We start from the raw sequence: 14,686 nt of genomic DNA on the forward strand, positions 1-14,686 counted from the left end.
CTCAATACTTAGAAACCTTTACCCCAGTGGTTTGAATGGTAAATCATCCTCCTCTTACCATTTGCTAGATATTCTTAGAGAAGCAAGTCATACTCTGTACCATTTTTGGGGAGCGGGTGGTAAACTTACACAGCCAACTTTTGATTAATTTTCAAGCGGATTCCTGAATTTGAGGATTGTTGTTACCTTTGAGGCTTAGTGTTCTCACCAGAGGAAGGGCATGGGGTGAGCGCTGGGAATGAAATGCAGTGACTTCAGATTATTCTCGCAGGTCTTTCAGGACCATACATACACAAATAACTGGTCAAACTTTTTTTCTGGGCTACTTACATCGCAAAACGTAGTCCTTTGGCCTAATGTATTTCTACTCTGTGATTAAGGGGGTGACCTAGCAGTATCTTTACATATTATTATTCTCAGATATTTTTCATCAAAATGTTCAGTGGTAAAATAGGAAAATGCTCCCAAATTAAATAGAAGCTTGCCATCCTTTTACGAGTGGTGATCTATATTCTGGCCATGGCAATATTGGATAATGGCACCCCCTCAAACCTGCTCCCCTCCCCCACAACATGTACACCTACGCTGAAGTTTCTCTAATAGCACAGTCTTTGAGTAATTTTAGTAGCCACCAGATAGCCCTGAGTATGTAAGCATAGCCTGACTTTTGAGGACAGTTGACAAAGCTTTATCATTATATCTACAAGTAGGTTAAGTAAACAATATTATGAAACACTAGAAACACAGAAAATGGCACACATATGATGCAAATTAATGGCGTTTCTCTTACTGTTTCCTTAGAGCCTGATTTCCCTGTAGTCTTAACTGTGAACTTTTTTTTTTCTCTAAAAAGGGAAAAATCCCTTTTTCTAATAGTCTCTTCAGGATAAAAAATGGACCCTTTCCTTGTGATTGAGATGTTGAGACTTTTCTTCCTAATTCCTCCTTACTGTAACCTGAGATTCCCTATTCTTGCCCCTCCCATCCCCCAAGATTGGTTTTATTTTCATGACTTTCAACTACTAACAAAGATAATGGCAAGTCATAAAAACTAACCAAGAAAGTCAAACAAAACAAATCTAACCTGATTTAGGGCATTGTAAAGATTTCAAATGTTCAAAAAAGAATAAGGTGGAGTGACGGTTCCTGTTACAAGTCCTCTTCTAGTTCTTTGCAACATTTGAATACCTTCTACAGACGTGTCATTCTGTTAAGTTCTAGGGTGAGCTGTACCAGAGAGTGAGAAAAGTCTTTTGAGGAGTTTTATTCCACTTGCTCGCTTACAGTGAATCCACATGAGACCATTTGGTGCAAAACCAGGTGGTACAGCTATGGATAAAAAGCATTCAGAGAAGACAAATTTGAGCAAGAGGCAGCACAGTGTGGTGGGATGGGCCTGGGCTTGAAAGTCAGGCAGGAGTGGGTCTAAAACCCAGCTATACTGCAAACCAGTTATGTGATCTCTGGGATGTCAATCCCACTGAGTAAAGAGATAGTAATGTCTACTTAGGAGATAGTAATACTTCTTATTTTGAAAAATCGGAACAACCTACATCAAATGCTAGCACACCGTCAAAACCTGATACAGATTGAGAACTCAGAAACAGTTGTTACTAGAGTAGCCCAAGAAAATCTCAAAAAGGAGGTAAGACTTGAAAGAGACTTTGCAGAAGGATTACCAGAGTTTAAGGAAGAGCAAAGAAGACATCTGTTAGAGGAACAGCAAGCAGGCACAGGGCATGACATTGGGGATGGGTCTGACCTAGCAGATGGTAAGGAGACTGATGGGACTAAGGTGACCCTATAACAGGAAATAAGATCAGCAGAGTCAAGTGTGGGAGGAATACAGAGCTTTTGGATGTTTCCAGGCAGCAGATTTTCAAGAAGATGTGATAGATGAAGAGGAATCATTGTCTGTTTGCCCTGGTGGTCCACTAACTTCACTGTGTCCTTGCCAATTAAAATGTAGTTCTGATTTATCAAAATGTAATTCACATACATTGCTTTCAAATGTGAACTGATCACGGAAAATAAAGCACACCCTTATACTTGTCTTGTTTGTAGTTATGGATAATCCATGTTGAGACTCTGCCCTGTGGCTCTAAATAAGGGAGAGTTAAGTCCAAAGTATTTGTAAGGTAGCAGAGTAGCTAGTGCCTGATTCCTTCTACTCCTTTCTCCTTCTACCCTCTGTCTCTCCCTCTTTCTCACCTCTTCCTCCTCATTCCTGCCACCCTTAGCTCTGTACCCCCAGCCTGTCAAAGCAGTCAGGCTAGAACATGTAGAGTTATGGTTTACTCAGATTATAAATTGGATGTTTTAGATAATGTACATCATAACTAGTAGAGACCAGCAGTTAACTGATTTCCCCTACTGTCCCTCCTAAACTCTAAACCAATCAAATGTTCCTTCTTCCACCCTCACCCTTGCCAAGATCCCCTACCCGTCACCTGTGAGTCAGCCTCTGAAATCTGAAGGCTTTCCAGCAGTAGATCCATTGTGCAACCACCAGGATTCCAAACTATTCAGGATGGAACGATTAACCTCTCGCTAGAGGCAGTATTTTCTTGTGATGTCTTCTGTCACTGAAGTTTTACGAAGCGTGCTCCCCTTGTTCTAGTGATGTGGTACCCAGAAGTCTGCACCATCTGTGGAACACCATATATTGGTTATATTTTCCCACCAAACAAGGAATAACTTTACCAGCAGGAAAATATGCTTGTGTTGTAGAGAGCAACATAAAATCAAGATTTTGAGAATACAAATGTATGAACAGAATATCCTGTTGGTCTGCTGTTTACATTTCAGTGTTGGAAGGCATTTGCTATTTGTTTTAGTGTCTGTCAGGTTTCATAAGCAGACAGAAAATCATAGATCTGTTTTTCTTAAGTTTCCTTTTTCCCTCAGCCAAGTGGGGCAAGTATCTTTATTTTATCTAAAGAAAAGAATTTGGCAACTCATCTCACCAAGATGGTTTGAGAAGAGCTGTCCAGGAGCTGGCTGTTTCCTCCTAGGGCACAATCCTGTCAGTTACAGTATTGTCTCCAGATGGCATCTTGGGTTATGGAGTTAAGGCTCCGGTATAGCTGAGATTAGGAGGGATGAGGTTTATCGTTCATTCAGTATTGCTCTGTCTATACACACAGACTTCCTTAATACTGTTTGGCAAAGAACAGTTAATTATGCTCCTCAATAAGAGGGAGACCATTGGCTTTAGCTGTAGCAAAATAAAGATATCCTAATACCTTTGCATAAATGCTCTCCAGTAACTTTTACTCTTGTTAATTATTACTTGGCTAACTTGAATATTACCTGCAGGGCTTCTAAGTAATTAAAAGTGCTGCTGGCACTGGTCTAGTTACCCTTACTAAACACCTGTAGCTCTTCAGGAATCGGCAATATCTCTGCTTATAATCTAGAAGACCACGTTAAAAGGTTGCTAAGTGCCGCTAGGGTGCTTCTTCTTTGCATACCTTTTATGGGCTCCTTGTCTTTGTCTTTCCTTTGCCTCTGTTGCCAGGATAGACCTTCAGTCCAGAATATGTGCAGAGTGCATGCGAGACCTTGAGAAAGTGAGGATGGATAAGATGGGGGTCTTGGATGAACACCCAGTCTAGCGGGAAATGAATTCCAGTAGACATGGGGGCCTTGGATACAGGCTTCCTTCTCTTTGGCACACCTCACAACTTCATCTGCAAACAGACTTGAGGTGGCTGTGGTCTTAATAAGCTTCAACATACTCTTCCTTTCTAGCTAAGGTCATCTATAGAACATAGAATCTTTTTTAATGAAGATTCCCAGGAAAAAGACACACCCTTTACTTTAGCCCTCTTTGTGTTTCTGGAAAGGGCTGAAACTCTTCTTCTTTCTTAACTGAATTATTTTAACATGAAAGATCAATCTTTAAACTGAATATTACATAGGATACTTTAAAATATGGATTTCCTAAAAACCATTAGTATCTTAGATCCTGTTGTTCTGACACATACTTGAGGGCTGGAGCTCTAACTGCCAGGGAGACCCAGGACTCTACAATTTGACTGAAGAGGCTGCCAACCCAAGATTGGCAATGGCGGGGGAGGGGGGGGTCACATGAGTCCAGGCCTTATTTTTTACTGATAACAATGATAAACTAAGAGTCTGTAGTGTATGTGCAAATACTGTGGCTCAAAAAGGATTTAGGTGTATATTGAAGTTAAACTTCGAACTCATTACATTAAAGTTACTAGTGGCCTATAATTACTAGCTGGACTCTGAACTAATCATCAATGCTAATAGCAGCCATCTGTCCAGGCTTGATTGGCCTTCTGCTTAATAATCAGGTAACACTTTGAAAATGTTAGTTGGGGCAGGGCATACTCAAGGCAATGTCACCACATATTGGATACCTGGGCTATGGCACTTTATTTTTTTCTTTCAAAGTCCTGTAATTCTTTCCAATATGTCTGTGGTATAGACAGACAGGGGGGCAGATATTACTGTTATCTAGACAATAATCTAGATTTGTTGGACTGAACTCATTCATGAGGAATTTACTGAATGTTTACTATGCTTCCATTTATTAAGATTCATACCTTTTCTCCATTCTGTGGGGCTGCTCTCTGTTGTTCTTTCCTAGGTGGGAGTTTGCAGGCTGCTATATCTGAAAACACAAAGTCTGGCAATCATTTCCAAGAGCCGAAACTCAAGGACATCCTTCTGCAGATTTCCCTTGGGCTTAAGTACATCCACAACTCTGGCATGGTACATCTGGACATCAAACCTAGTCAGTATGGCTCCCCTCTGCTCCTTTGGCCAGATTTAGTTCTTTCCCCACTGTGTTAGAATTGTCGTCTGTGTACCTACTAAGTGTTGAAGATGCTGTTTGCTGGCAAAATTTCTTTCTTTCATGTGTTTGCCTGAAAATCTTAGTCAAACAGCTTTATCCATCCCCCCCGTCCAGGGCCAGGGGACAGAGAAAAGACTTTTTCCCAGTTAGTAAAGCCAAAGTATGAAAATATTGGCTACATCCTGAATGTGTTTGACTACTGTTGTATATACTCTTTCTAATTCAGCACCGACTAAAGTGAACAGAAATTAATGTTTTTGACACTCAATAATGTGAAACTCAGAGAAATGTAACCATCTTCAGGGGCTTCTTTCTTTGTTTTGAAGCCACCAGCCTCTTCAGAGGATGGGGTGTGTCTGAGGTCAGTTTCACTTAAAACAGGTATTCTTTTTTTTTTTTTTTTAACATTTATTTATTTTTGAGACAGAGACAGAGCATGAATGGGGGAGGGGCAGAGAGAGAGGGAGACACAGAATCGGAAGCAGGCTCCAGGCTCCGAGCCATCAGCCCAGAGCCCAATGCGGGGCTTGAACTCATGGACCATGAGATCATGACCTGAGCTGAAGTCGGATACTTAACCGACTGAGCCACCCAGGTGCCCCTAAAATAGGTATTCTTAACCACTGAGTTGTTCAGAGATTCTATGGAAGATAAGAAACATTGGTAGTCTTGTTACACGAACTCAGAAGAGGAGGAAAGGAGGGCGGCCAAAATGTCAAATACAGAAAAGACTCTTTGGGGGTAAAAAAGCTTAGGAGTCATTACTTACGTTAATTCTGTATTTATTTAGGTAACATCTTCATTTGTCATAAGATGCAAAGTGATTCTCCTGTAGCCCCAGAAGAGATTGAAAATGAAGCTGACTGGTTTCTCTCTGCCAATGTGATATATAAAATTGGTGAGTCTGCCTTAAATCTTGATCTGTATATTATCATCCTATAAAATGTATACTGATGACTCCCATTTATTCCAGTTTTAAAGACATGCTTGTAAAGGGCTCTGTTTCTTTTTCTTCTTCTTCTTTTCTTTTCTTTTTTTTAGGTGACTTGGGTCATGTGACATCAATAAACGAACCAAAGGTAGAGGAGGGAGATAGTCGCTTCCTGGCTAATGAGATTTTACACGAGGTAAAGATCAGGCAAACAGAGGGCATTTTATAATTCACTGAATCCTTTGACTCTCAAATGAAGGTTCACAGAACAAGAAATGAAAAGTATATATTTATAATTAAACTTTACATTATCTCTTTTCCTATTCAGAATTGAGACTGAGGATAAGAAAGAAACTTAAAAAAAGCATGAGCAAAGCTGGTTCAATCATGGATTAATCACTGGTTTTACTGTTCTTTATAAAGTTCCTTTACTGTTTCTAGTCTTTCTTAGACTTCCTAAACTCATGAATTCCCTAGTAGAAAGGAAGCCTTTATTGGTTCAACCCATCTTTATCAGGCTATCATCCTTTTGATAGCACCACCAGCTCTGGTGAAATGAGCTTTGGTTATTGTCTACCTTCCAGGATGTCTGCAGAGTCAGGGCTAGGAAGGATTTAACTCCTTCCAGGATGATCATATCTGCGACCAGTTTATCTATGCTTGGAGTCTCTTTGAGCCTGACAGAACAAAATGACGCTAAGATTCTGAATAAACTCTTCAGGGCACAGCAGTGTGAATCAGGTGGATTTGCACCGTATCCTTTGTCTTCTCTAGAAATAAACCACTAGCCACAGCAGATGTGACCTTGCCCATTGTGTCTGTTTAACCTCCTACGTACTCAGTAATCTCTCTCGCCCGTTGTCCTGATCTAGACTCAATTCACTTAGCAAACTAACTGGCTTTCCCGTCTTCTGTTTTGAAGGATTATCGGCACCTTCCCAAGGCAGACATATTTGCCTTGGGATTAACAATTGCAGTGGCTGCCGGAGCAGAGTCGTTACCCAGCAATGGTGCCATGTGGCATCACATCCGTGAGGGTAACCTTCCAGACCTTCCTCAGGAACTCTCAGAAGAATTTTGCATTCTACTCAAGGTGCTATCTCTTATGAGATCAAGAGAAGATAGAAATGTCTATTTTTAAAAAATGTAATGGCAAGGAGGTGGGGAAAGAGGAAAGCAGATGCTGGTAGTGCCACTGGCAGAGGAAAAAAGGAATCATGATCCCGAAGACCAGGAAAGACATAGATAGGATAGACCGAAAGTTTCTCAAGAAAACTTAGAGGATATCATAAAGCCTTTTATATTCCAGTTTAAAATCCTGTTACATTTTTTTTCTCTGCCCTTCCCAACAACCCTGTTAAGGTGGGAAATTCAGGAAACCAAGGCTCAGAGCAGTTCCTGGACTTGTATTCTCATCTTTGATAATTGATTCACTCTAAAATTAAACTTAGGTCTTTTTGCTCTTATTTTAGGGTTTTAACTATTGTCATTGAAGTGGTGAGACTACAAAAAAATTTTGAATTTTGAGTGTATAGAAGAAAACATAAGCTACTTTATTGATGAATAACGGACACCACCACCAATCACATGCACTATTAGAAAAAGGCATAATGTCAATTCAGGAATTTATGTGTTACTTGAACTCCATGGTATCTGAGTATGTGGAGGCACAAGGAAAGGCAGCTGTTATGTTGAAACAGAGGTACAAAAAAATACACTGTTGAGAAGTTTAGAATTATACTAAGAAAAAAAATGTATACATAAGACTTCATGGCTTAAAGAACAGGATTGGTTAGAATTCCTAAAACAGCTTTAGAGACATCTACTCTTGGGGATTAAATGTGAGTTTCATAGTTCACCTGAAAACTTGAAATTTAGTTACAAACTTGTCTTCTTCCGAATAGGCAAACCTTGCTCACAGTGGACTTTAGTGCAAGCCTAATCATCTATTTCTGTGTGTAAATTGCTCTTAGATTTAGTTGATACATACTGAGTACTTCAGTGCTGGCCCAGTGTGCTAATAATACATGTATGTTAATTCATGTACTTCTCACAATACTCCAGTAGGTGAATGTTGTTCTCCCAAATATCAAAAAAGGGGAAGTGAGTTTCAGCAAAGTTAAGTGACTTGCTCAAGGCTACTTAGTAAATCATGGAGTTGCCTCTGAACATTGGTTCCCAAATGGAAGGTTCAGTGTTCTCTCCATTTTTTTTCTTATTTTTTTAAATTTTTTTTTAACATTTATTTATTTTTGAGACAGAGAGAGACAGAGCATGAATGGGGAGGGTCAGAGAGAGGGAGATACAGAATCTGAAGCAGGCTCCAGGCTCTGAGCTGTCAGCACAGAGCCCGACGCGGGGCTCGAACTCACGGACCCTGAGATCGTGACTTGAGCCGAAGTCGGACACTTAACCGACCGAGCCACCCAGGTGCCCCAGTGTTCTCTCCATTATACAACATTGCTAATTGCTGTAAACAATTAGCTATTTTCTACGGTATTTAAGCCATTTTAGGTTACAGACACCCTCTACCCGAAGATGAATGCTGTAGGAATATGGCCATGGTGGCGTAGCCTTAGTTTTAAGTGAAAAGGAGCATGTTGTGGTAGAAAGCAAACTGAACTAGGAGTTGGGTGACCTGGGTTTTAGTCTTGGTCCCATCAATAACTTGAACAAGCCACTTTTTATCTCAGGACCTCAGTGTCTTCCTATTTAAAATTAAGGCATTAGGGGCGCCTGGGTGGCTCAGTCGGTTGAGCATCCGACTTCGGCTCAGGACACGATCTCACGGCCCGTGAGTTTGAGCCCCGCGTCGGGCTCTGGGCTGATGGCTCGGGGCCTGGAGCCTGCTTCTGATTCTGTGTCTCCCTCTCTCTCTGCCCCTCCCCCGTTCATGCTCTGTCTCTCTCTGTCCCAAAAATAAATAAACGTTAAAATTAAGGCATTAGATTGGTTAACCACCCAACCAGCTCCAAAATAGGGTACTTAAAGGCAGGCCAAAGGTGTGGATGACTGATGCAGAGTGTAGAGAAGATGCTCCCATCTTCGGTGGAGCTAAGTTCTCACTTATTTCTTCCCCCGCAAAGTTAAAAGCAGTTTCACAAAACTCCCCAGCAGAGGTTGGGCGCAGCTGGCTTGGGTAGGGAGATTCTCCCAGCAGTGAAGAAGCTTCTATTTCCTTCCTTTTGGTCTAACACCAACAGAACATGATCCACCCTGACCCAAGGGAGAGACCTTCTGCAGCAGCTCTGGCCAGAAGTCGAGTTCTCCGGCCCTCCCTTGGGAAAGCAGAAGAGCTCCAGCATCAGCTTAACTTGGAAAAGTTCAAGACAGCCACACTGGAAAGGTAGAGGTTTTTTTGAGTAAGCTCTGGGCCCAATGTGGACTTGAACTCACAACCTTGAGATTGAGACTTGCATGGGCACCTCTGGAAAGGTAGATTTTGGATGCTGGAGTTTAGAAAGAATCTCTTTGTGTACTATGTACAGTGATATGACTGCTCTGGTGTGTCTTCTCTGGACTCAAGTGGAACCCAACATTAAAATACATAGGCCCCTCTTCACAAAGATAGGAGCAGCATGAGGCCCTTTGTAGCATGGGGCTGGGAGACTCTGTGATTAGACTCCTTGAGAGAGAAAATTCCCATTAATGCAAAGGAAGCAAAGTGAGGAATACAAGGAAATACAACCAGCAAAGAACTCTTAGTGGGATGCTGTGTGACAATAGGGGTTCAAGTAACTGGTGAATGATCACCCAGTGAAGATACCTATAGTTAAGGTTGGAAGAGACCCATTTAACAAATCCATTACATTTCAAGGGCAGGCAGACACATTGTCTTGGTACGTGTTAAGAAGTATTTCTCCAATCCAAAGGAAGCAGTCTGATCACATATTCATGCAAGCTTGTATTCACGCATGCATTCATTAATCTATTCTTTCATTAAACAAATGGGAATTCATTAATTAGATAGGATGGGGTTAGTATAAAGGTCAGGCACTGATGTTTGAGCAGAGTTCTGAAGGCATTTTTAAGTGATTATTGCATACCCTATGCACTGCTGGAAATATAAAAGATGAAAAATGGTCCTTGTTTGAAATAAACTTAGAAATCCAACTTCTTTTGGATATACAATCCGTCTTGAAATGATAAACTGTAAAAGTCCCCCAAGTGATTTTTTGGCAATGTTGTGGAGACACCAAGCCTTTAGTCAGGGATTCTTCCGAATAAGCAACTTGATATTTTTTTGCTCTAGTTTTGGATTCCATTTTCCTAGCTAATAAACAAAATAAAAATACTTCTATTCTTATATATACATATACATATTCACATATATGTTTGTATTATGTATGTAAGTGTAGTGTGCACCTTCTGTGAAAACCAGCTATGGAGGCACAGGTGACTGTCGTTAGACATCACAGTAATGGGGGCCTACCACAGAGACGGGGCAGATGCCTTCTTGAAATTATCTAGACCAAGGATTGGCAAACTTTTCTGGAAGGAGCTAGAGAGTAAATATTTTATGTTTTGTGGGCCATACATACTATCTTTGCTGCAGTGACTCAGCTCTGTTGTAGTAATGTGAAAGCAGCCACAGACAATATATAAACAAATGGGTATGGCTGAGTTCCAACGAACAGGTGGTGGGCCAGATTCGACCCATGCGTTGTGCTTCACAGACCCCTGCAGTTTTCATATATAGCCAGTAGGGTTGTTTCCTTATTTAAATTTTTTTTCATGTTTTCTTTCTTTCTTTCCTTTTAAAATGTTTTGTTTTAATTCCAGTTAGTTAACAGTGTCAGATATTAGTTTCAGGTGCACAATATAAGTAATTTAACACTTCCATACATCACCCTGTGCTCATTGAGACAGGTGTACTATTTAACCCCCATCATCTTTTTGACCCGTTCCCCTACCACCTGATAACCATCAGTTCTCTATAATTAAAGAGTCTGTTTCTCGGTTTGTTTCTCTTATTTTTTCCTTTTGCTGCTTTGTTATGTTTCTTAAATTTTACATGAGTGAAATCATATGGTATTTATCTTTCTCTGACTTGTTTCACTTAGCATTATACCATCTAGCTCCATCCATATTGTCGCAAATGGCAAGATTTTATTCCTTTTTATGGTTGAATAATATTCCAATATATATATACCACATCTTCTTTATTCATTCATTTATCAATGGATACTTGGACTGCTCCCATAATTTGGCTATTGTAGATAGTGCTGCTATAAATATAGGGGGCATGTACCCCTTTCAATTGGTGTTCTTGTATTCTTTGAGTAAATACCTAGAAATGCAATTGCTGAGTCATAAGGTAGTTCTATTTTTAACTTTTTGAGGAACCTCCATACTGTATTCTAGAGTGGCTGCACCAATTTGCATTCCCACCAACAATGCAAGAAAGTTCCTTTTTCTCTACACCAACATTTATTTCCTGTATTTTTGATTTTAGCCATTCTGACTGGTGTGAGGTGATGTCTCATTGTAGGTTTGATTTGCATTTCCCTGATAAGTGATGATGAGCATGTTTTCATTAGTCTGTTGGCCATCTGGATGTCTTCTTTGGAGAAATGTCTGTTCACATCTTCTGCCCATTTTTAAATGGAATATTTGTTTTTGGGGTGTTGACTCCTATTCTTTATATATTTTTGAAATATATAAATCCTTTATCAGATATGTAATTTGCAAACCTTCTCCTATTCAGTAGGCTGCCTTTCAGTTTTGTTGATCGTTTCCTTCATTGTGCAGATGCTTTTTATTTTGATGAAGTCCCAATAGTTTATTTTTGCTTTTGTTTCCATTGCCCCAGGAGACCTATCTAGTAAGAAGTTGCTATGGTTGATGTCAAGTTACTGCCTGTGTTCTCTTCTAGGATTGTTATGGTTTCAGGTCTCAAATTTAGGTCCTTAATCCATTTCAAATTTATTTTTGTGTATGGTGTAATAGGTGGTCCAGTTTCATTCTTTTGAATGTTCTGTCCAGTTTTCCCATTACCATTTGTTGAAGAGACTTTTTCCCATTGGATATTCTCTCCTGCTTTGTTGAAGATTAACTGACCATATAATTTTGGGCTTATTTCTGGATTTTCCATTCTGTTCCATTGACTTGTGTGTCTATTTTTATGCAGGTATCATACTGTTTTAATTACTATAGTTTTGTGATATAACTTGAAATCTGGAATTGTGATGCCTCCAGATTTTCTTTTCTTTTTCAGAGTTGCTTTGGCTATTTGGGGTCTTCTGTGGTTCCATACAAATCTTAGGATTCTCTGTTATAGTTCTGTGAAAAATGAAAAAATGTGAAAAATGTGAAATATTTAACAGTATTTGTTCTTCCAATCCATGGGCATGGAATGTGTTTCCATTTCTTTGTGTTGTCTTCAATTTCTTTCATCAGTGTTTTATAGTTTTCAGAGTAAAGATCTTTCACCTCTTTGGTTAGGTTTATTCCTAGGTATCTTATGGTTTTTGATGCAATTTAAATGGGATCAATTCCTTGATTTCTCTTTCTGTTGCTTCATTGTTGGTGTATAGAGATGCAACAAATTTCTGCATATTGATTTTGTATCCTGTGACTTTACTGACTTTGTTTATCAGTTCTGGCTTGTTTTTTGTTTTTGTTTTTGTTTTTGTATTTTTTGGTGGCATCCTTCAGGTTTTCTATATAGAGTATCATGGTATCATGTCATATGCAAATAGTACAAGTTTTACTTCTTCCTTACTGATTTGGATTCCTTTTATTTCGTTTTGTTGTCTGATTGCTGTGGCTAGGACTTCTTGTACTATGTTAAATAAAAATGGTGAGAGTGGACATCCTTGTTTTGTTCCTGATCTTAGGGGGAGCGCTCTCAGTTTTTTCCCCTTAAAGATGATGTTAACGGTGGTTTTTCACTGATGGCCTTTATTATGTTGAGATATGTTGCCTTTAAACTTTGTTGAGGGTTTTTATCATGAATCGATGTTGTACTTTGTCAAGTGCTTTTCCTGCCTTTACTGAAAGGATCATATGGTACTTATCCTTTCTTTTACTGATGTGATATATCTCATTGATTGATTTGCAAATACTGAACCACCCTCACAACCCAGGAATAAATCTCACTTGATTGTGGTGAATGATTTTTTTTAATGTATTGTTGAATTTGTTTTGCTAGTATTTAACTGGGAATTTTTGCCTCTATGTTAGAGATACCGGCTTATAGTCCTTTTTAGTGGTGTCTTTATCTGGTTTTTATTTTTAAAAATTTTAAACATCCTTTATACCCCAATCAGTAAGATTTAAGAAACCTAATCTGCCACGTGTCGTGGCATGTGTGTACCAGCTATTTTTAAAGATAATCACAGGAGCTAAGTTTCTCTTCCGTGTATAGCTCAGGCTTGCTTCTATAAATACTGAAATAAAAAGAAAAATCTATATGTTGGTTTTGGTCATAAATATTCTCTTTAATTTAGGATCAAGTAATATGTTTTTTCCCCTTTTAATTGCCAGGGAACTGAGAGAAGCTCAGCAGGCCTGTTCCCCCCAGGAAGAACATGGTGACCCTGGGGTCTCTGGGACCCCCACAGGACCAAGAAGCACCAAACGCCTGGTGGGAGGAAAAAGTGCAAAGTCTTCCAGCTTCACCTGTGGGAAGTCTTCCCCCTAAGAACTCCCTTCACACCAACCCTCCTTCTGACTTATAGCTTCCAGAAATAGATATTGACTGTGTCCACCTTCCTCTTACAAATGGGGAGATTAACCAACTTGAATGCCCAAAGATTTCAAAAGCTACTCATAATTTAGCATTCACTGCCAAGATCCTAAAGCTAGTAAGCCTCGTATTAGTGGTGGTGCCACGTACAATCATGGGCAGCCATTTCTCTTCTCGGTTATATTCCCAAGGCCACGTCACCACGGTCACGTTTCACATTCATGCCTAATGGGAAAGCATGTGTCTCTGAACTAAACAAGAGGGAGCAAGGCCCTCGGCACAGCCTGTGGACTGCAGGGCTGTGGTAGCTGACTGCCTCCCAAGGAACAGGACATTCCCTGCATGTAGAAAGGGGTATAATTTTGTCTTGAGTTGAGGTAACAGCTTATAATAAAATGTGCATGTGTTTCAACAACGCTTCTCAGGGTAAATTATGGCATTCCTAAAAGAATTCTCAGCCACTTTGAGCAAGTGATTTTCCTGCTCTATTCTTTTAGTGAAGACCGTCCCTTATTCTGATATTATATTTATTAAAAAAGTGACTTCACCATTCTGTGAGGTGGGTAGAAATAAGATTAGAGAACTTGTAATTTCTGAACTGGCTATTAACTTATGATACAAACCGCTGGGTAAAGGGTTTGAGGAAAATGTAGTGTGGCTGTTCTCCTTCAAACTGTTTGCCCTGATACAGTTATGACTGGTTTTGATTTTCTGGGGGTCACCAATTTCTTCTTGGTTTTTATCAGAATTTGGCTTTGTTTCCTATGATTTTATCATATTTTAATCGAAATTCTTTTCTCTGTATATATTTTTAAAGGAATGGAACATTTGTAAATAAAGGTTTTTATCTTGTCCAAAGCCAAATATGGGTGAAGCACTCTTCTTTGTGACATGTAATTAACAAAGAGTGAAATTTCTGTTGGAAATCATTTCATGAGTAGATAGGTGAGAGAATCAGTAGGTTGGTAGTAACAGGTCTTGGCTGCAAGGCCCAGATTTGTGGACCCCAAAGCTAATAATGGTCAAGCTCTGATATATAAAATAATGTTGGTCATAAAGGCACTGATAACTTCTAGTGTGTCCTACTAATAAAGGTAGCTTGTTAATGGTTTGTAGGCTTTTTTTTTTCTTTGCTGCCTTACATCCTTCTTTCCCTTGCATTTTAAAAAGCAAATTAAGAAATTTTTAAAAACTGAATAAACCATCATACCATTATTTCTTCTGTCTTGGAGTTGCA

At 39.5% G+C, this 14,686-nt stretch overlaps 1 protein-coding gene across 2 annotated transcripts in view; it reads left to right on the forward strand.

The window, feature by feature from the left end:
* WEE2 (WEE2 oocyte meiosis inhibiting kinase) overlaps positions 1-14,575 on the forward strand; it is a 29,439-nt gene extending 14,864 nt beyond the window's left edge. The window contains exons 6-11 of one of the 2 annotated variants that reach the window (XM_019452977.2): positions 4,619-4,765; positions 5,619-5,726; positions 5,870-5,955; positions 6,682-6,852; positions 8,963-9,105; positions 13,248-14,575. In XM_019452977.2, coding sequence (XP_019308522.2) covers positions 4,619-4,765; positions 5,619-5,726; positions 5,870-5,955; positions 6,682-6,852; positions 8,963-9,105; positions 13,248-13,404 — 812 coding nt within the window. In that variant the 3' untranslated portion in view covers positions 13,405-14,575. The remainder of the gene's footprint in view (positions 1-4,618; positions 4,766-5,618; positions 5,727-5,869; positions 5,956-6,681; positions 6,853-8,962; positions 9,106-13,247) is intronic. The other variant, XM_053897739.1, reaches the window with a different exon arrangement.
* Positions 14,576-14,686: the final 111 nt, after the last annotated feature.

The sequence above is a fragment of the Panthera pardus genome, unplaced genomic scaffold, assembly GCF_024362965.1.
Source record: "Panthera pardus isolate Hobbes unplaced genomic scaffold, ASM2436296v1 HiC_scaffold_8, whole genome shotgun sequence".
Taxonomy (NCBI): Eukaryota; Metazoa; Chordata; class Mammalia; order Carnivora; family Felidae; genus Panthera; species Panthera pardus.